At 42.5% G+C, this 19,269-nt stretch overlaps 1 protein-coding gene across 2 annotated transcripts in view; it reads right to left on the reverse strand.

The window, feature by feature from the left end:
• Positions 1-680: 680 nt before the first annotated feature.
• The window catches only part of b4galt5 (UDP-Gal:betaGlcNAc beta 1,4- galactosyltransferase, polypeptide 5), a 21,392-nt gene continuing 2,803 nt past the window's right edge, over positions 681-19,269 (reverse strand). Inside the window, exons 2-10 of one of the 2 annotated variants that reach the window (XM_030769816.1) lie at positions 5,066-5,182; positions 4,621-4,623; positions 4,153-4,263; positions 3,847-3,974; positions 2,880-2,996; positions 1,971-2,158; positions 1,508-1,630; positions 974-1,075; positions 681-854 (exon numbers count right to left, since the gene is read on the reverse strand). In XM_030769816.1, coding sequence (XP_030625676.1) covers positions 707-854; positions 974-1,075; positions 1,508-1,630; positions 1,971-2,158; positions 2,880-2,996; positions 3,847-3,974; positions 4,153-4,263; positions 4,621-4,623; positions 5,066-5,182 — 1,037 coding nt within the window. In that variant the 3' untranslated portion in view covers positions 681-706. The remainder of the gene's footprint in view (positions 855-973; positions 1,076-1,507; positions 1,631-1,970; positions 2,159-2,879; positions 2,997-3,846; positions 3,975-4,152; positions 4,264-4,620; positions 4,624-5,065; positions 5,183-19,269) is intronic. The other variant, XM_030769815.1, reaches the window with a different exon arrangement.

Below are 19,269 nucleotides of genomic sequence, written 5' to 3' on the forward strand. Positions count from 1 at the left end.
TACTTGTTTTTCGTGTTGCCCACAGAACCAGCTGTGCACAAATCAGGGACGGGAATCGGGCTTTTCCCAGTGCTCATACTTACACAAGTGTCACTGTTATTCTGCTTGTGTGCCCACTCATTCACACTGTAAACACAAGGCTCTTCTCACGCTCTCTTAGAATTGGTTGGTTCAGAAATAGAAGGAGTGACCAGAATGATGACACAATGCTTATCAGTCTGTTAAGCTTAAAGACAAAGATGGATGGATAAAGTGAATGGGCAAATTGATGATCAAATTAAAAAAAAAAAATCCCCAAAAAACGAATGAAAGAAAGGCCAAAATGGTGTGAAAGGCAAAGACAAAAATGTCAGAATGAGTGGCGAAATGTAAACACAAAACAGCAACAACAAAATTATTGTTATTCTGGCTCGCGCACTCTCAGTCGTGACAGAATTGGGAAGTATCATGGCGGGTCAGCTTCTCCTCATCATTGTAAAAAAACAAAAAAAACACAAAAAAACAAAAAACAAAAACCTGATCATAAAAACCAGGAATCACGGAGCGGTTTTTGTTGTAGTGCCGTTGACTGGGGAAGAGTCATTGAGGAGTCTTTGAAGGGCTCTGGTCTCGTCAGATTGTTTGAGACTTTGTTTGGGACAGGAAATCGGTCACTCCTGTGGCCCTTCCTCTACCTCCTCTCTGGGTGCAGGGTGTCCAGACAGCTTCAGTAGTCTGGTACAGGGGCCAGTTCTCGCGTTAGAGTGACAGACACGTTGGTGTAAAGAGTCTCCCGAGACACTAGGGGGCTATAGTGCAGGTTATTCAGCCCATCCAAATACTGCCTCTCCTTGGATCGCCGTAGTAACGTGTACCTGGGAGGATGAGAGATGACAGTTTTCATCAGTTACTGCTCTGAGCATCAGATGTTACGTCGTTGCCTAGAGCAAAGTAGTCGCTACGGTAACAGGCAGCCGGCGGCAAGGAAACTGACCTTCCGAGGAACTGAGCCTCCCCTCTATGGTGATGAGGGATAGACATGTAGCGCCCGACGTCTCCGGGGGGGCGACTTACTGTGTAGCCAGCATTTTGTACCCTGTACACGGGCAGAAACACAACACAGAGACGCAGAGTCCCACCCAGGTGAACCTCACAAGACACACGCGTTTAAGAAGTGCCACTAAAACAAAGTCCAATCCAGCTATTAAACTGGCGCTGATCAAAACCAGCTAAAAGCTACTCAGTATGTACAAACAGGTAATTGTACTCTGTCACACTGAAAGATGAATTACCTCTAATAAAACAAACTGCTTCAAACTTGTTAGGACAGGACGGGCACAAAAGGTCATTCCGTTATTATGCAATAAAGCTAAAATCCTGCCTGTGAAGCATTTTCCCTCCAATGAAGAGGCTGACATAATTGGAATGGTTACAGTAAAATAAAGCAGGTGTTCCTATGATTATAGGAAAGGCAAAAAAAGGTGGATAGAGAGAAAGAGAGAGAGAAAAAAGGGGAATGTGTTCTGACCTGTACCACAGATCGTCGTCTTCTCCTCCCCAGCCCCAGAATGCATTGGGAAAACCGTTTATCCTCTTGAACTGCTCCACAGTGAGGCCACTTACACCACCAAAGAACTCTTGGTACGGGAGCCTAAATGGGACAAAGAAGGAATTAAAATGATGGCAAAGGTGAAGAGGAGTGTGTAAGAGGTTCTCTGTAAAATCTCGAGTCTTGTTGAGAGTGCTACAATCAGATTTTCTCTACACGGGGCAGGGTGCCAAAAATCCAGTCATGAAAGTGTGTTGTCCTGCTGTTTTTTGACCTCGCCTTACTATTGAAAGTGGTGTATGCATTTCAGCCAATCAGAGACCAGAGTTTTTGGTTAGTAAGAAAAGCAGCATGACTACAAGGAGGGTCTGTCAGAAAGGGAAGCTCTGCGCTCAGGAGTTAGCTTCAACAATGCGACTTGCCACCTGGCGGTGTGACTCACATGTAGGAATATTTGTTCAGCTTGACGGCAAAGTGTCTTGGCATCGCCCCACAGCCATAGTAGTTGCGATCGTTTTCGAGGATGTGATCGACATCGTGGAAGACAACGCAGTCCCAATCTAAGTCCTTCATTGCCTCTTTGAACCCCACGTTAAAGAGCATGGCGCGGTTAAAAGGCTCATTTCCCGCCTGAAGCACACACACACACACACACACACACACACACACAGACACACACAGACACAAAAGTCAGTTCCACAGTTCAAACAGTCCGTTGTAGATCTCCATGGTTTATAGTCATAGCATTTTAGAGCATTGTTCCTCAAAGGTCATGTTTAATTAGTCAGAACGTGACAAAGATCTTACAGAGTTACTGAAGTAATCAAAGAAAATGAGTTATTAGATTTTTTGTCTCTTTATGGAGATTTCGCATTCAGTATCTAACAATAATGTCGTAACATCCGACATACAACACCCAGGACATGCTGTAAGAGGTACTGTGCAAGTCACTTGCTAAAGAGGGTGTGTTTGTGATATAAGCCTGCCAAACAAACTTTGAGATGAGATTATGCCAGTTATGTGAAATCAGAATACACCCCCACATTCACATTCACAAGAGTGTCTCCTGTTCACTGACAAATATGTCACCTTCCTCGAGCTTGATGGTTATCATATCTAGGAAGCTTTAGGGAAAAAAACAAAAACAAAAACAAACCTTCTATGCAAAACTGATATTGTCAAAAAAAAAAAAAATACAACTTTTGACAATATCTTTGTTCCACTTCACTGCCAATACACTTGAACTAACTTGTCCGTTAAACTGCTGCACATTCAATAACTGAAGTAAGGTGTGATTCCATTGACTTAGCTGAGAGATTTTAGTCAGGCTGCAGTCTGCCCGTTGGTTTACCTGCTCGATAACGTAGAAGGCGAACTGTAGCCGTTGCCTCTGGAGTGCCGGGATGAGATGCCTGAAGAGGATTGGTAGATGCTCGTGGCGATTCCGGAAAGGGACAAGAATGGCCACCTAAAATAGAGGAATGAGTGAGAGAGCCGTCTGTGTAACTTTTTGTGATTTGTTTATTAACATGTAACTACATGATGCTCTTTAACTTTTCACCCCAAGCGTTCCTTTGAGAATCTCACACTGGCTTGACATGCCTATCAGTAGAGACAGAGGAGAAACCCCTCTCTAGGTGGCTTCATTACAAACAGTGTCTCAGGGAAAAGTTCCAATATATCCAATATATTATATATATAGAATATGAAAAACGCACAAAAAGAGGAAAATCAAAAAGAGGAGAAATAAAAATAAAATTAAAAAACTAAGTTAATGGACTCTTAGCTTTACTCACTTATATGCACTTGCAATGTTTTTGTAAAATAGCACTAGATGACTGGGTTGTGTGTGTGTGTGTGTGTGTGTGTGTGTGTGTGTGTGTGTGTGTATGTTAAAGCCAGGAAAACCTCAACGATTGCACAGAGAAGACAGAGCTGATGGACAGGTGTCTCCATCAGAGCAAAGGATCGAGAACGATAAGAAAGAAGGAGAGAAAAAATTGAAAAGGAGGACATTAAACCATTATATAGGGCTTATGATATTAGAAGCAACTCTAAAACGCTCTTAAAATTGAATTAACCTCTTCGTCTACTTTTCGACTTGTGTGAGAATGTGCATACTGGAAATGAAAATACATAAAAACAAATTCCTCATTCATTTAATAAACAGTGATAGAAGAGACAGATAATTGCTTAAGAAACTACATCAGAAAAATGTAAAAAATTTGTTTTGCTTGTTTCTCAGGCCAAGATTTGATAACTGTTAAATGATGTTTGGTTGGGTTAGGTCAAACAATGTGCTGCTGTTGGCCACTCACCTTCCAGCGAGGGATACAGTCATGTGGTTTCCACAGGCCCCCAGGGCCCAGTGTAGGATCTGCTTTCAGCAACCACCTCTCCACCTCCTCCAAAGCAATCTCACTCATATTAACCTCCAACCGACCCTCTGAGACAGGGAGAGAAAAACAGGGGGAAAGAGAGAGAGAGAGAGACAGACAGAGAGAGAGGGAGAGAAAGGAGGTGGTGGGGGGGGGGGGTTGATTGTTTTAAAGTCTCGTGTAAGGTGCAGTACAGAGAAAGGAAAGGAACTGGTAGTTATTCTGAGACTGGGCGACTGGACTCACTCATTGAGGGCAGTTTTTCCGGGCATTCTTGAGAGGGGAGGTATGTAAAGTCCTCTGGGAGAAATGGAGTGGGCTGAACTTCAGTGTCACTCACATTAACATATGGATAATCTACAGAGAGAGAGAGAGAGAGAGAGAGAGAGAAAAAAAACATTAGTCCTATTCACATGCATCTGTCAAGTCAGCTACGTCATATGTGCAGCACTTGCTATCTGTTTGAATCAGTGTTAAACCACTAGAGCTGGGTGCTGAACTTCGATACTTTCAGGGCTGCCAACTCTCACGCAACAGATCTCACGATCTCACAATCTAATGTTACACATGCTTTTTCATACGTCTTCGCTTCCTCTGATGTCAAATTTGTGGTTTTTTAAGCAAAGGAATAGCAGTACATGCAACGAGAAATCACTGTGACGCGCGTTCCAGTTGGGCAGCCAACCACAATGATTTTGTGGTTGAGCGACTGACCTGCTGAGCATGACTGGAGCAAGGCCGGAGGAATGAATACATAAGTGCACCGGCCATTTGTCTAATTTAATGAATTTGTCGGGTGTTACTCAGGATCTGTCGGTGTAAAGCTGTAGAGCTGGCCCACGACTTGCAAAGTTGTTACAGCATTGCAGCACTTATTTACATTGTTTTATGATCAAAAAAACATGACAAAACATACATACGGCACCAGTAAAACATCTGGACATGCCTAGTACTTAACATTAGTTGCTAATTGTTGTCAAAGACAACTCATCCCAAATGATCTTATTTATATATAATATAAAAATGTTTTGACATTCTCAATAAATGTAAGGGAACATTGTACTACTAGCCCCCCCACACACACACACACACACACTCACTAAGTAGAAGTACTTATTTTTGTGACTAATGCATCTTGCATTGCTGTGTTTGTGATGACTGATACTAATACTATACCCACCTCGCACCACCTGCTCTATGACCTGCACCCCAATGTTCCTCACGTTCTCCCGGATCTGGATCCCCCGTGCCTGGACCATGAACAGGTACTCATTCACTGCAGAGACAGACAGAGCAAGAGAGACAGACAGAGCAAGAGAGACAGACAGAGCAAGAGAGAGAGATTAATTCAGGTGTTCCAAGAATTTGATTTCCCCTGTCCCAGATTCTTTTTATCCCTTTTTTTCTTGGTTAACAATCATTTTCATCAGTCTAAATGTCTGTCATTTTGACGGTGCCACGGTCCACTCCTATCCCTCAGACATGTCCTGTCTGACTACTTCATAATAAGTGCTGACCATGAAGTGGGAAAAAAGTGTCATGGTGACCCTCATAACACGTAAGAAATCACTTGCATGAAAATGTATAACATGTTTAATGTCGCCACACCCTATTTGTCACACACGCAAATGCACAGTGTTAACGGACAAACCACAATTAAAAACTTTACAGTCTAAGAAGGAAGCTACTAAAGCATTTCTCAGCAAGCATATCTGAGAGAGGGGGAAAGGGAGAGAGAGAGAGAGGGAGAGAGAGAAAGAGAGAGAGAGAGAGAAATAGAAATAGAAAGAGAAAGAGAGAGAGAGAGAGAGATTAGTATCTCATGAGGAATTAAAGTATACATTCTGATATCTCCGCTGCACATACACGCAAGTGCTTGACCTCAATATGTCTTTGGAGAGACAAATACAATGGCGTTTTATCGCTTACACTTTGGAACGATTAAATGAAGACAAACACACACCCCTCCCTGAGTTGAACTGAAGAATGTGTCTATCCGTAGTTGTGAGGACTGTACTACAGTAAGTCACAAGACTGTGCCAGTAACCCACAGCACAAAGTCTCTTTTTGAGGAGAGGAACTCAGTGACATCCTACAGTTTTACACCCCTTCACTTGTAATTGACAGCACACCCATCAACAGGGTGTGTGTGTGTGTGTTTGAGTTTGAGAGTTGTATGTTGCACTATACTTATTTTATCTTTATCAAAGGCAGGACAGAGTTTCATGTTTCATTACAACATTACACAAAAAAACTGACCTAAAAACTGAACGAAAAACCCAGCTCACATTAGGACAGTAAACAGGCCCTTAAATCTTTATGGTCACCCTCAGATGCTTTTAAAAATGCACAAGGCGACCACATGCTAAAACCACGGAACAGAGTAAATGGTTTTACTCAGCAAAGCCATTTGATTTCCCGTCACTTTCATCAAAGGAATGCATTTCCTCCTTTTCTTGCCTAGCTGTATTCACCATTCAATTCATTCTTATATGGCAACCCAAATCTCATTGGCTCAGCTGACAACTAACTGACAAATTCCCAAATGAAGCTTTAAATCAAATAAATAAAAGCCAGCACTCTAAAAAGCTCTTCAGGAGTCTTTTTTAATGAATTCATTTATATATATATATATATATGTGTGTGTGTGTGTGTGTGTGTGTGTGTACATATATATACATACACACACACACACACACACACACACACACATACATATATACTTTATACACACACACACACACATATATATATCATTCTGTATGTTTTTTTGTATGTAGTAGACAAGTCCAGATCTGCATGGTATGTGCTTTCCCATTCCTCGGTCTTATGAGGGAGAGTTGAGGGATGGAATTAAGCCTTTGGCTGTTTAACAGACATGTGGTGCCAAATCAGTCGTCCTTCACTGATATACTGGTATTTCACCTTTATAGAGAGAGAGAGAGAGAGAGAAGGAGACAGACAGAGCATACGGAACGGTGTTTCAACAGCAGTGCGTCAATAGCACTCTTTCAATAGCAGCATCTGTTCTCTTTTCTCCTTTCTCTCTGATTTTGATGGTCAGACCACATAGTCAGCACATTACTGATCAGTCCCCCTCTATCCTGAGCCACTTACTGTAAAAAATGCAATTAGACAGAAAGGGGCATGAGTTGTGGTAAAATTCAGCGCACTGGGCAGGACTGGCTCAGCTGAAGGGAAAAGCTCTAAGTTCCACCATTACTTTCAGAAAAAGACAGAGTTCCTCTCTGGCCGTACCTCCATCCTGCCCTGTCACGTGCACACACTCTCTCTCCAGCCCTGAGACCGTCCCCGAAGACATTGATCGACCTTGCCTGTCACCACACACTCATAATGCTGAAGCCTTCATGGACAATTTCCCTCCCTCATGTAGTGGTGTCTCAGGAGGCATGGTGGGTTGTGAGTGTGTATCTGATAGCATCACACACACACCCTCTCTGTCTCTCCCTCTCTCTCTTTCTCTCTCTCTCTCTCACACACACACACACATATACACATACACATTCATGTGTACATATACATACACAAATACATGCATACACACACACACACACACACACACAAGTACTCAATTATGTAGGGCATTGATCTGAGGAAGTGTGTTTTTCTTTTTGAATGACTCTGCATCCTGCGTGGAGCGTGGAGTAAAAGGGCCATTTTCTCAGACAATGCTCTCTGTGTGAATTACGAGCAGTCCGCCTTTAAAGCTGTCTTCCCCAAAATGGCTTTATGTTTTAAAGCAGATCATCAGCAGAATGCACAGAGTACAGCAATGCTTTCACTTTTCTCGCTTGAGGGACATAGGGAAAAACACACACACACACGCATACACACACACACACACATACACATACACACACACACACACACACACACACACACACATACACACACACACATACACACACACCCTCAACATTACCACAGCCAGTTTCAATTTATTTTCTGCTGGAGGTGTGCAGTTTGTTAAATGAGGTTCTACATCAGCGCAGTGTAGTGTGTGTAGCTGCTTTCAGCAGTCTTCTCCTCATTACATCTCTGGCTCTGTGGCCCGGTATGACGGCTTCAGTTAATGGTGTTTAAAACGATTAGGGACATGATTAATGCCGAGGACAGGAGAAGCAGGTGGAAGGCTGAAAATGACGGAGGGTGTCGTTTAAATCTCTCCCTGATTTTGTCCAGGAGGAGAATACTTCAACTTGGGAATATCGAGCGTACGGACCCAGGGGGGAACAGTCTCTAATGATTCATTGTGACCTCTAAAACACGGCTGACGCCTAGAGGCGGGCTAGTCAAGCAATCGATGTACACAGGCTGCAATGTTGGGTCAGGTAACCTAATGATGAGCAGTCTCTCTCTCTCTGTCCAATTTGCTCAATCTGTTCAATCATCAGCAGTGCTGGTGTCTATAGTATACTTAGACTGAGAGAGGAGTAAGTATACAGTGTTCCAAGAACCACAGGATGCAAGGGTCACACACGTGTGTGTGTGTGTGTGTGAGAGAGAGTGAGAGAGAGAGAGAGACAGAGAGAGTGTATTTGTTGTCTGAAACCAAAGGAACAGCTCTGTTCAATTAGAGTGAACAAAAGATGGGGCAGAAGAGGGGGTAGTTTTAGGATATGACCATTAGAGGACAGTAGAGAAGGGAGAGAGACTGAGATGTGGGAGAGAGAGAGAGAACCCTGTTTGATTAATGGCTGAAACAAAAGTTCAAACAAAAGCTACTGCTACAAGAAAATGGTCTAAAAGGTTTTTTACCATTCTCATTTATCCACTGAAGATAAAAGTATGATAGTATCATAATGAACTGAAAGTGTTCCACTTCCACAGGCAACACACACACACACACACACACACACGCACACACACACAAGCGCACATGCACATACACACATACAGCAGGAAGTGTATGGAAATAAGTTCCATTGTTATTCTTTTCAGTAACGAAAGCAGAAGATTGGAACACCAAATCCCTCTCAACAAATTATGTCCTGTAGGAAGACACACTGGATTTTCCGTGAATTGTACTGCTTCGAGCGCTAAAGGAATAAAAGAAAAAAACAAACAACATTGGGGGTTTGTGTCTCAAAACTTTCCGATGGCCGTCCTCTGTCTTGCATGCTGCAGACACGCAGCTCTGAAGCCACCAACTCGATACTGCAGCATGTGTCTCTTCTACTGAGGAAGATACATGTGCTCTGTGAGTAGCATCTGTAGAACACACACGAGTTCCGCAGGTAGGGAGCGGCCTTCAACAATACAAATAGTTTACTTTGGATTGTTTTAATCCTTGTTATCAGCAATTCAGGACGTGTAGCTCAGTCTTGCTGTAATGGAACCATTTAGCGCATCTGAAGACTGAGGTTACCCCACTCCAACTGTGGACGGACTAAATTCCCCCTCAGTGTTTTATACAGCATATTACAAATAGTATAACACATTGGCTTGGCAGTGGGCCTTAGTTCATTTACACAGCAACAGACCCATGCAGGAAAAAACAAAACAAAAAAAAATTTACAGCACAAACTTGTTGGCTTTTACCGGATGGGAAGTAACTCTGTTTGAGCCCTGTCTCCCTGCTTCCCCTGTAAATCACTGCACGTCATTCAGTCGCTGACTGCAAAGACTGATAATGATACCTTTGTGTGTGTGTATGTGCGTGTGTGTGTAGGGAGGGCTAACAGACGTACTGTTTGAATGCTACTTTGTACATGTGCACACAGATGATCTCTCCTTACTGGTATGTTACTAAAGGTATGTCTCATACCCTTTTTGTTTATCTTGAACTTTCTGTCCCACTCGTTGTGAGAAAGAAATAGATTGAGCGACTTACATATACATATACAGTAAATTCATAGTTTACTTCCATGTGGAGTACTGGGCCGTTAGCACAAAGAGAAATCTCATCTATGCTCTCTGTCTCTCTTTCTCTTTTTACCATTGTCTCTTGCTCCTGCACGTTCATTCATTCATACACACACACACACACACACACACACACACACAAACTTAAACCTATACAACTATCATTCTTTCAGAATTTCCTCCAGAATAAACTGATCAGAGAAGTTCCACTTTTTGGCCTGTGGTTTCACTGGTATCTAGGGGCTGGGTTACATTCCTGTCACAGCCAATTTAACTTTCCCTTGACAAAAGACACTGAATCATCCTCATTTCCAGCCTACACACCCCTATTTCCCTACCTGCCTCTGACACACACACACACACACACACACACACACACACACACACAGGGAGTGCTGCTGGCAGTGTCCTTAAAACCCCTAAATCTCGGCAGATCCTTGTAATTGTGGCTGTCTCCTTCTCAATCACAACCCTGTCCACCCACGCACTCCGCTCCAACACACCCAAAACACATCTCTGTTTTACAGCAACTTCATTCAACCCTGATCACGTACCATCCGAAAACAGACACCTTACCACAGTTAGCAATTACACAGAATCGACAATTATACAGCATTAAACGTATTCAGAGGGGCACACCTCCCTCTGTCTCTCTCTGTCTCAGCAGAAGGGTAAAGTTCTCTGGAGCTGCAGGTCACATGCCGCCTGGTCATGAGTTCGTCATGGGGCACTCACTACAGTGTACTTCTTCTTACAACATCACACACACACACACACACGTATACCTACTTACACACACACATATTCCACATACACACACACATTCATACACAACCACATACACATTCCACACGCACAGTCAGTCAAGACCCCAAATTACCTTAGTACTGGCTGTATTACACTGATCCAGTATAATAAAAGCCAGATTTCATACACACACACATTCATCATCCATTCTCTTGAGTTCCCACTTCTTTTTTATTTATTTATTTATTAAAAATGAAAACTCTGGTGTCACGCACTCATGCTGTGGCTTAAGAGATTCTCGAGCAATAACATTCTGTTACTGTTAGTCAGGCTTGTGTCGGCCAGTTTAACACAAAGTCTCAACTCTGAGAAATAACTTCTCAGTACCTTTTGAAGACAATCACTTGAATGTGATGCAGATAGGGGAAACAATAAGACTCGTATCTTTATGAACGGCATATCTGAGAGATGAGCGATGACAGAGGGAGAGAGAGAGAGAGAGAAAATGTCTAAATGTCACAAACCTCTATAAGCCAGACAACACACTGCTGGGAAGTGAGGTCAGGGAAACTCCAGCAGTTTATGGGATGAGATGGTATGTGTGTGTGTGTGTGTGGGGGGGTGTCCCGGAGTGTGAGAAATAGAAAGCATGTGAGAGAGAGAGAGAGAGGGAGGGAGAGGGAGAGGGAGAGGGAGAGGGAGAGGGAGAGGGAGAAAGGGAGAAAGAGAGAGAGAGAGAGAGAGAGAGGGAGGGAGGGAGCGAGCGAGGGGGTACACACAGCACAAGGTTCATTGTCACACGGAAGCAGCAGACACAAACCAGGGTCTAACGGACAGGTCAGTTCCTTCCCCCTGAGTTTCTTTCGTGTGCAAACACAAGAATCATTTCAACACGCTGTCAGTCTTTTCAACACATGTGCTAAACAGAGAACGAAAAAGAGGCCCATAATATTGTAACTAACAACAAATCTGCACAAAACCCTACTCTAAAACATATCCCAATTTATTATATACATCAAATAAAACGCAGAACATGCTATACTTCATACCAGGCTAAAATTAACACCATATCTTCACCTAGAAAGCTGAGGGGGGAAGCTTTGTGCTTGCACAAGCCAACCAATGTTTCCTGAATGAGGGTGAGGCGGACTTCAAAGTCAACTCTGCTTGAGTAATTTGGAACAGAGCACACACAAGCACAAACACTAGCATTCCTCGCACAACTGACTAGTATGAGAAGCACATGATCCATCATGCTTTGGTTCGCTAAACCCCATTCCAACTTCCCAGTCACCACAGGGGGAAAAAAAGAAATCTAAATATCTAAGTCTGTTAACCAATACTTCAAAAGCAATTGCCACTTTCCACCTCTCCACCTTGATCTTACCCATTCTCCCCCAGAAAACACACACACACAGACACACACACACACACACAGACACACACACACACGCACAAAACAGTCACATACACTAGTCACATGCCAATGCACTCAGTGGTACAAGGGTGTAGCCACTGCTCTGAGACAAGTTGTGCCACCATTGGAAAACAGGCTCTGGAATACCACGCATTCCAGCATAGATCCAGGTGTTAGCATACCACTATGTGTGTGTGTGTGTGTGTGTGTGTGTGTGTGTGTGTGTGTGCGTGGAAGTGGAAGATGAGAGCACATGTTTGTAACATAGATGTGTGTGGTTTGAAGACAATGTCTTGTTTTGGTTTAAGAGAGTTAATTCAGGCTAACTAATTAAACAGTGAGGGAGACACCTTTACGCTAGCAGTCAGGAGAGCCATTGTCTAAACAGTTCAGTTCAACAGCAGGTCATTGTAACCTAAGGAACACTGCTTTTCATTTAACCCAGTGATTTGCATCCCATTTCTCAAAAAACCACAATTTTACTTTTCTTTAAATGAGCTGAAAAAGAGGGGGTTTCGCATGTACTCCAGTGACAGCATGCACATCTCTGTGATTTGTTCCATTTCTTCAGAGGTTTTACACACAAAGACACAGAAGTATATAAGTTAGCAGCATCAAGTCTCCTACAGCAGTCACACGCACACACACTTTACATGAAAGATAGACAGAGTGAGAGAGAGAGAGAGAGAGAGAGAGAGAGAGAGAGAGAGAGAGAGAGAAAGAGAGAAAGAGAGACAGAGAATACATGATGTTTGAACACTAAAGTAAACACAGCTCTGTTCTGGTCGTGTTCCAGGGAAACACAAGCGTGTGTTTGTGTGTGTGTGTGTGTATTGTGTTTTGTACATGTGTCTGGTGTGTGAGACATGTGTATATGTGTATGTGCGTGTGCAAGTGTTGGGAGGAAAGGGTCTAAGGGCTTTAGGTCAGTCTACTTAGACAGGGTCAGCAGTAATATCCCTTCACTCATCATCTGTATTTACTTAAAGCACTCAGTTCACTGTCCAATTATACCATCTGCTCTCACTAATCCTTACCAAGTCTCCAAGCCTGTTAACTTTAGCTAATGCCATAGCAGACAAATAAACACACGGGCATGCAAGCAAACACGCGCACACACATACACTCAAATATAATCAAATAAGTTGCACACACGCATGTACGCACACGCACACATACACATGCATCTCCATAAACACTTGCACAGGTGCATTCATGCATGCACACACATGTACACATGAACGCACCTGAACACACACACATACACGTATGCACACACACTCCACACACACGGGCCACTCACGCACACACACACTGTATAGAATAAATAAATAAAATTGCTTTTCACACTACACTATGCACCTGAAAGTCAGCTTTACTGGTATAGGAATAGTTGATGTATTAAAAATGAGGCTGGAGTATGGTGCCTTTAACATTTCTTTATGCTTACTAATATTTTCGCTGGTTACAGTTTTGGCAGCTGTTCAAGTCATTTCCCTGTTATTTGAGAACAGATGACAAACAATCCAGAAAAAAAAACGCTCTACATCAAAAAACAGTTTTATCTCTTTTCCTTTTCCTTTATTCTTGATGCTTTTTTCTCCTCTCTACTCCCCCTCTTCCCCGCTTCCTCATTCTTCTTTGCAATATTCTCTGGCGTTGCAGTACAGTCGTGTGTGACATTCAGAGGTCACTCAGCACTGAGACAGGAGTCATAATTCTAAATGTGCGCGTGACCAAAAAAAACAACAACAAAAAAACAAAAAACCTCACTGCTAATTCATCACCTTAACTGATGAAGCGTTCCTTCCTACCTTACAGCAAATTCACTTCTAATGTGTCATATGAGACACACAACCAGTCACTAACCCTTTTTTTTTTTTTGTTACTGTGAACTCCAACAGACTTTGCTATTTTGGGCCTTTGGATGCAGTTTTCTTATGAAAGGCTGGTACAAGTACTGAGCTCTCTAAAATCTATGTTCTTTTTCCATGACTGTGTTTTATCTTATCGTGTGGTTACTAATGATCATCTCAGTTACACGGAGTACTTCTCTTTCAGATGCCTAGTGCAAACTATCATCAATTTCACTTCATTAGGATGAGTCATGAAGTCACTGGAGGAGTTCACAGACACATGCAACCATGACGACGATTGTCAGCAGCAGCCGTGACAACAAAAGCTGAAAACGTTTGTTCAATTGGTCGGGTTACACTTCTAATTAGTTCCACTCTGCTCCATGCTGCCATCTGTGTGGCGGGACGGACAGGAGAAGACAGGACGGTGGAGGTGTTACGTGGGCTGCCGGTTTACAACCAGACTGTACGACTGGAGTCATTTAATGGTCCCTTTCACTTAGGGCATTCCTACCGCACAAATTTCTCTTTGCATTGTTGGATAATTATAAATGTATGTTGTGTGGTCGTTGCATTTATAAGTATCATAAACCTGACAGCTTCTCCATTTTGCAAAATAAATAAGCTGAATTAAAAGGTCTTCCAAACACTGACTGTCAAGTTCCACTTTGGAAAGCTGTGTGACTGCTTAGTGGGCACTGCTTAGTCTTTCTGATGTTTACACGGTAAAGTAAATGTGGCTTTTCAGTGCTGAAAGAGGAAGAGGAAAGCCTAACATGTTCCCTGTGTACAAGCTGTGATAACAGGCAGAGGAAGTTTTGGGTTGGCCTGTAGATACCCTTCTGGACTCTGCATGCGCCTGACAGACCCTAGTATTTTTCTGTCTGTCTGTCTTTCCCCCTCACACACTCACAGAGGATGTGGGTTGTGGTAAGAGAAAGAGAGATTCAAAAGTGTGTACACGCATTCCTCCTGTATGTCGGCCACAGACACACACACTCTCTTTATTTGGAGACTTCTTTGTAATTTGGTTCGTGAAACAATGTGGCGACACAGGATGTTCAGTGGAAGTGCCTCTTTCTCCATGGCAGCCCAAAATATGTCGCGTTTCCCCATATGTTAAAAGTGGACATGTTACTTTTGGGGTCAGTAAGTCAAATGAAATGACATTTGCTTTAAAGAGAGCACATTTCCCACAAGTTATCAAGTGGTATAGTACAATTTCAAACAACTATGAGGTTTTGACTGAAGATGAACCCTGAAGTAAGATAAACCACTGTCTTTATCGGAAAGTGATTAATGTAGGATAAAGTACTTTCCATGCTGGCTTTTTATTACAGGGATTAAAGAACATACTTATTTCCTCTGCAATAAAATATTAAGCAAGAAATGTTTCCATACCTGTCGAAAGATATCAGTTTTGTTATCAGATACAGGAGTTACCTTTCAGATTAGGGGGGTGCTGATCATCACATGGCTGGGCAAACTTAAGAGATTTCTTGCTACTAAATAAAGTGACTTGGAAGTCACTGAACTTCCTCAATTGATGTTTAACTAAATGCCATTGTTAATTCAGTATTTAGCATCACATGTCCTTGGACATTGGACAAATACTTTGTAAAATACTTGTGGCGCACAGCAACACAGGATGAAAAAATGCTTCCCGTAACTGTAGGCTTCCACACAGTGAAACACCTCGCAAATTTCGCCCTGGGGCTGTGGCGGCGAAAAGAGCAATCAAGTCACCTCACTCAAAAGTTTGAGTGCTTAAATGAAGGTCTGCAGTGGTCTATTTGCCCCGACCAGAGCCGCTGAGAGAGTTTTTTTCTATTGCTCTGGCCCCAACTAAGTTGATGTAACGTGTAAACTACAACCGGTGCTGATGCAGACAAAAATGGTTGCCCAAACACCTTTTAATCATATACATATTTTCATGCTACATGTAGCCTTGAGCCTCCGCCATTTCGGTCAGACTTTTTTTGTTACTCCCGCCTTTCTAGAGAATGTCATGTACCAAACACATCACATGCTGAACTGATGGGTTCTCGCTTGGTTCTCATTTGAAAAAAGTTGAAAATTCGCCATCTCAATTTTGCTTGCCTTGGCGAATTCGCCTCCGATTTCGCCAGTCAGAACAAATTTCACCCCCACTGAACCTGAATGAGACCAAAGCGAAATTGGCTGCAGTGGAAGCATTACTGTAAGATCATTAAAATGATTTTTCCCAACACTCACACAGACGAACTAAACTTTAGCTAACACGGATTTGTGAAACATTTGACGCCAAGTACAGAGTGTCAAGGTAAATGTTCTTCTAAGCTATTGTATGTCATATTGTTGATATAGTTAGCATGACTGGGTAGACTGGTATGTAAAACCCATTAAACCGAGACCTTACGAATGGTTGTACGCTTTGATTCACTCAACTTGGAAAGCCACAGGGATTGGCTAGATGGACCACAGTCATGGGTGACCATAAGCCCCATGAGGACAATGTGAAGGCACTTTGACTCAAAAAATAAATGAATGAATAAATAAAAATAAAAACCCTAAAGCAGCCAGAAGTCTTCATTATTCTTTTTTCTGATTACATGAGCCTCTCTTTGTGATGGAGGCTTGTATCATTGTCCTAAACTCAAAACCCAAAGCAATACCCCACGTGCCAATCCAGTACCAGGGCTGCATATATCCCCAAATTCATTAGACCACTCTAATATCAGAATTAGAGACCTTTTTTTTCAATAGTACCAAGATATGATAAAATTGGCCTTTATCTGCGATGCAAGGTTATTTCTAATTTCTTAAATAGGTTCAAAAAGCCTTGTCTATGTAGAACCCAGCGGCCGGCTGAAGCAGGGGAATATATGAGAGCTTGCTTTGCTGAGTTGATGTAGTCCTACTAATGTCCTCTTTTCTTTAAACAAATGAGAATGCAAACGAGAACGAACAAGTTGATGCTCAAGAGGTCCTGAAAAACCTGCTTACGTGTTTACTTTACACTGTAATGGTCAAGAAGATTATGGGTCACAGGAAAATTTCAAAACCAAAAAAACCTCCTGAGAGAATTTCAGAGTCTCTTGCAGAGTAGGAAAAAGGTGGGTGCAAGAGGTAAGCAAGCCACAAATATGCCCACTGAAGCAAAACTAAGTCAGCATGGACTAAAACTGTCGATAGGAAAGAAAAGCGCTGTCCACCCACTCATCAAAAGAGGAAATAGCTTTTGAAAAAAAAAAAAAATCCATCATAAAAACACCTCAAAGAAGTATTTCCCTGACTTTATCAGTAAACCAGTCTAAAAACAGAAACTCAAGGGAGATTTTGTTAACTTTGCAAGAGACAGGTCAAGACAACTGGTATAATAGTTATGTTCATCATTAATGACACAAAAATGCAGTATATACAACTTTTGCTTTTCTTATGCAGTAACAAGGACTCTGTTTGTCTATACTGTAGGCCTACCTGACAGGGAAATATCAAACATCTGCAGTTCTGAACTCAGTTTACGTTCAATGATTTCTTATATGTGATTTCAGACTGAAATTTTTCTGATTATTATGATGCACACGATGTTGGCTATCTGTAGTCTAGAGACTGGTAATATTGATGAAATATTTAATGTCACTTCCTGTTTTGACAGTTTGCAGTTTAAACCAAAAGCATGGTTGCTAAGGCAATTTATCTGATATATTTTCAAAGCACCTAAACAGCAGTTTGGTGGAAAAAAAAAGCATATGGTCGCATTTCACATATAGGGAACATATTCCTTTTTTAACGATCCAGGTGTAGTAGCTGATAATCTTATCATTCATACACTTTTGGTTTTAGGCTTATTGTGTGAGTAGGGTAACACATGTACACTGCAATGAAGAGTCACCCTGTGAACAGGACATTCTGCTGAGGCCTTTTGCGGGTTGTCACTGCGGTCGGTAGAATTGATATAGGGGTTATGGTGCATGCAGAGAGTGCTCGTTGCAACGTATAAATAAAAAGAGAATTTGCTAAGGGGGGGGGGGGGGGGGGGGCACACAGAAATTCAGGTGTGTGGGTTTGATCTTAAATGAGTTTTATTTGCGTAGCTGTGGTGCTAAACTTTCCAGTGACATTTGGTAGCATTACTGTTAATGCTTTCTTGCTTTTGATGTTTGTCTGAGGTTGAAGCTGCTACAAAGTGTGTGTGTGTGTGTGTGTGTGTGTGTTGGGGGGGGGGGGCGGCGTTGTTACAGCAAACAGAATGGCAAATTCAGGGGTTTATGACTTTGTTTAAAAATATGATACACTGTAATCCTAGAGATGATGTTGGGGGCATTAGCTCATGAACTAAAGGGTATTAATGGGAATTACGTCTTTCCTCTCACTCACACCCACTGATCTGATAGTGAGGAAACCAAAGTCTGCGTTAACTGGCTAATTCCTAGCTGTGTTAATCATAGTCTTTGAGTCATTGGACATTTTGTAACTAAACTTAGGTTACTGCAGTACATTGCTAAACTGCTCTGTTGTAACCAGGGAATCCGTGGATGTGGAGGGGTGTTAAATTAGATATGGCAAGTTTCTTATGGCAGATAAATAAATGTTGTAGATAACAATGGCTGAGATAAAGGCTCCACTCCCTCTTACAAATACACACTAATTATTGACGTGGCACAGCTTGTCATATGCTGATTGTACTTACAAAGATAAACCCTCTGTATTTATTACTAAAACAAAACAAAACAAAACAAAAAAACGAGGCACGAGTTGCAGTCACAACTTCACACAAACGCTCAGATAAAACTAGGGCTTAACCCAAATCCCTCCGGCTTCTGCAGTGTGTTACCGTATAAAACTGCTGTGTGCCGTCTGGCCCGTGTTTAAGGTCCCGTGGTTTCGTGTGTGGATATATTTTACATCCTGGTGATACACCTGGCAACGGAGCATCCTCCCTTAGTGCTCGCGCTCTCCCTCAGACAGCAAACAGAGCGCTCTGGGGACAAAGGGAGCACCTGGGTTATCCCATGGTCTGCGTCTATAAATAGGGCACTTGCTCGAGTGAGTTCCTGTAGGATTCAAACCCCCACCCTTTTAATTCAATAAACTGCTGCAGCAGAAGCCAGCTGTGTCCCAAGACTGCTCCACAGAGTCTACCGAACTATGGAGTACAGCAGTTTGGAGCACAAAAATGTAGAGGAGGGAAAAGTTGTAAAGCAGTGTGTGTGGAGAGTGCTGTATAATTTGCAAAGTGCACCCTCAAGGGAGGGAGTTTTCTGGGCTCCTGTTGATTTAGTATTGGCTGGTTTGTGTGGATTAGGGGGACGCCATGTGCCAGCCATTACTGCGGACTGAGTGGACTCAGTGATACTGGGCTTTAGTGATGTTACTGTGGACTGAGTGGACTCTGTGATACTGGGCTTTAGTGATGTTACTGCGGACTGAGTGGACTCGGTGATACTGGGCTTTAGTGATGTTACTGCGGACTGA

Source organism: Chanos chanos, chromosome 3 (assembly GCF_902362185.1).
Source record: "Chanos chanos chromosome 3, fChaCha1.1, whole genome shotgun sequence".
Taxonomy (NCBI): domain Eukaryota; kingdom Metazoa; phylum Chordata; class Actinopteri; order Gonorynchiformes; family Chanidae; genus Chanos; species Chanos chanos.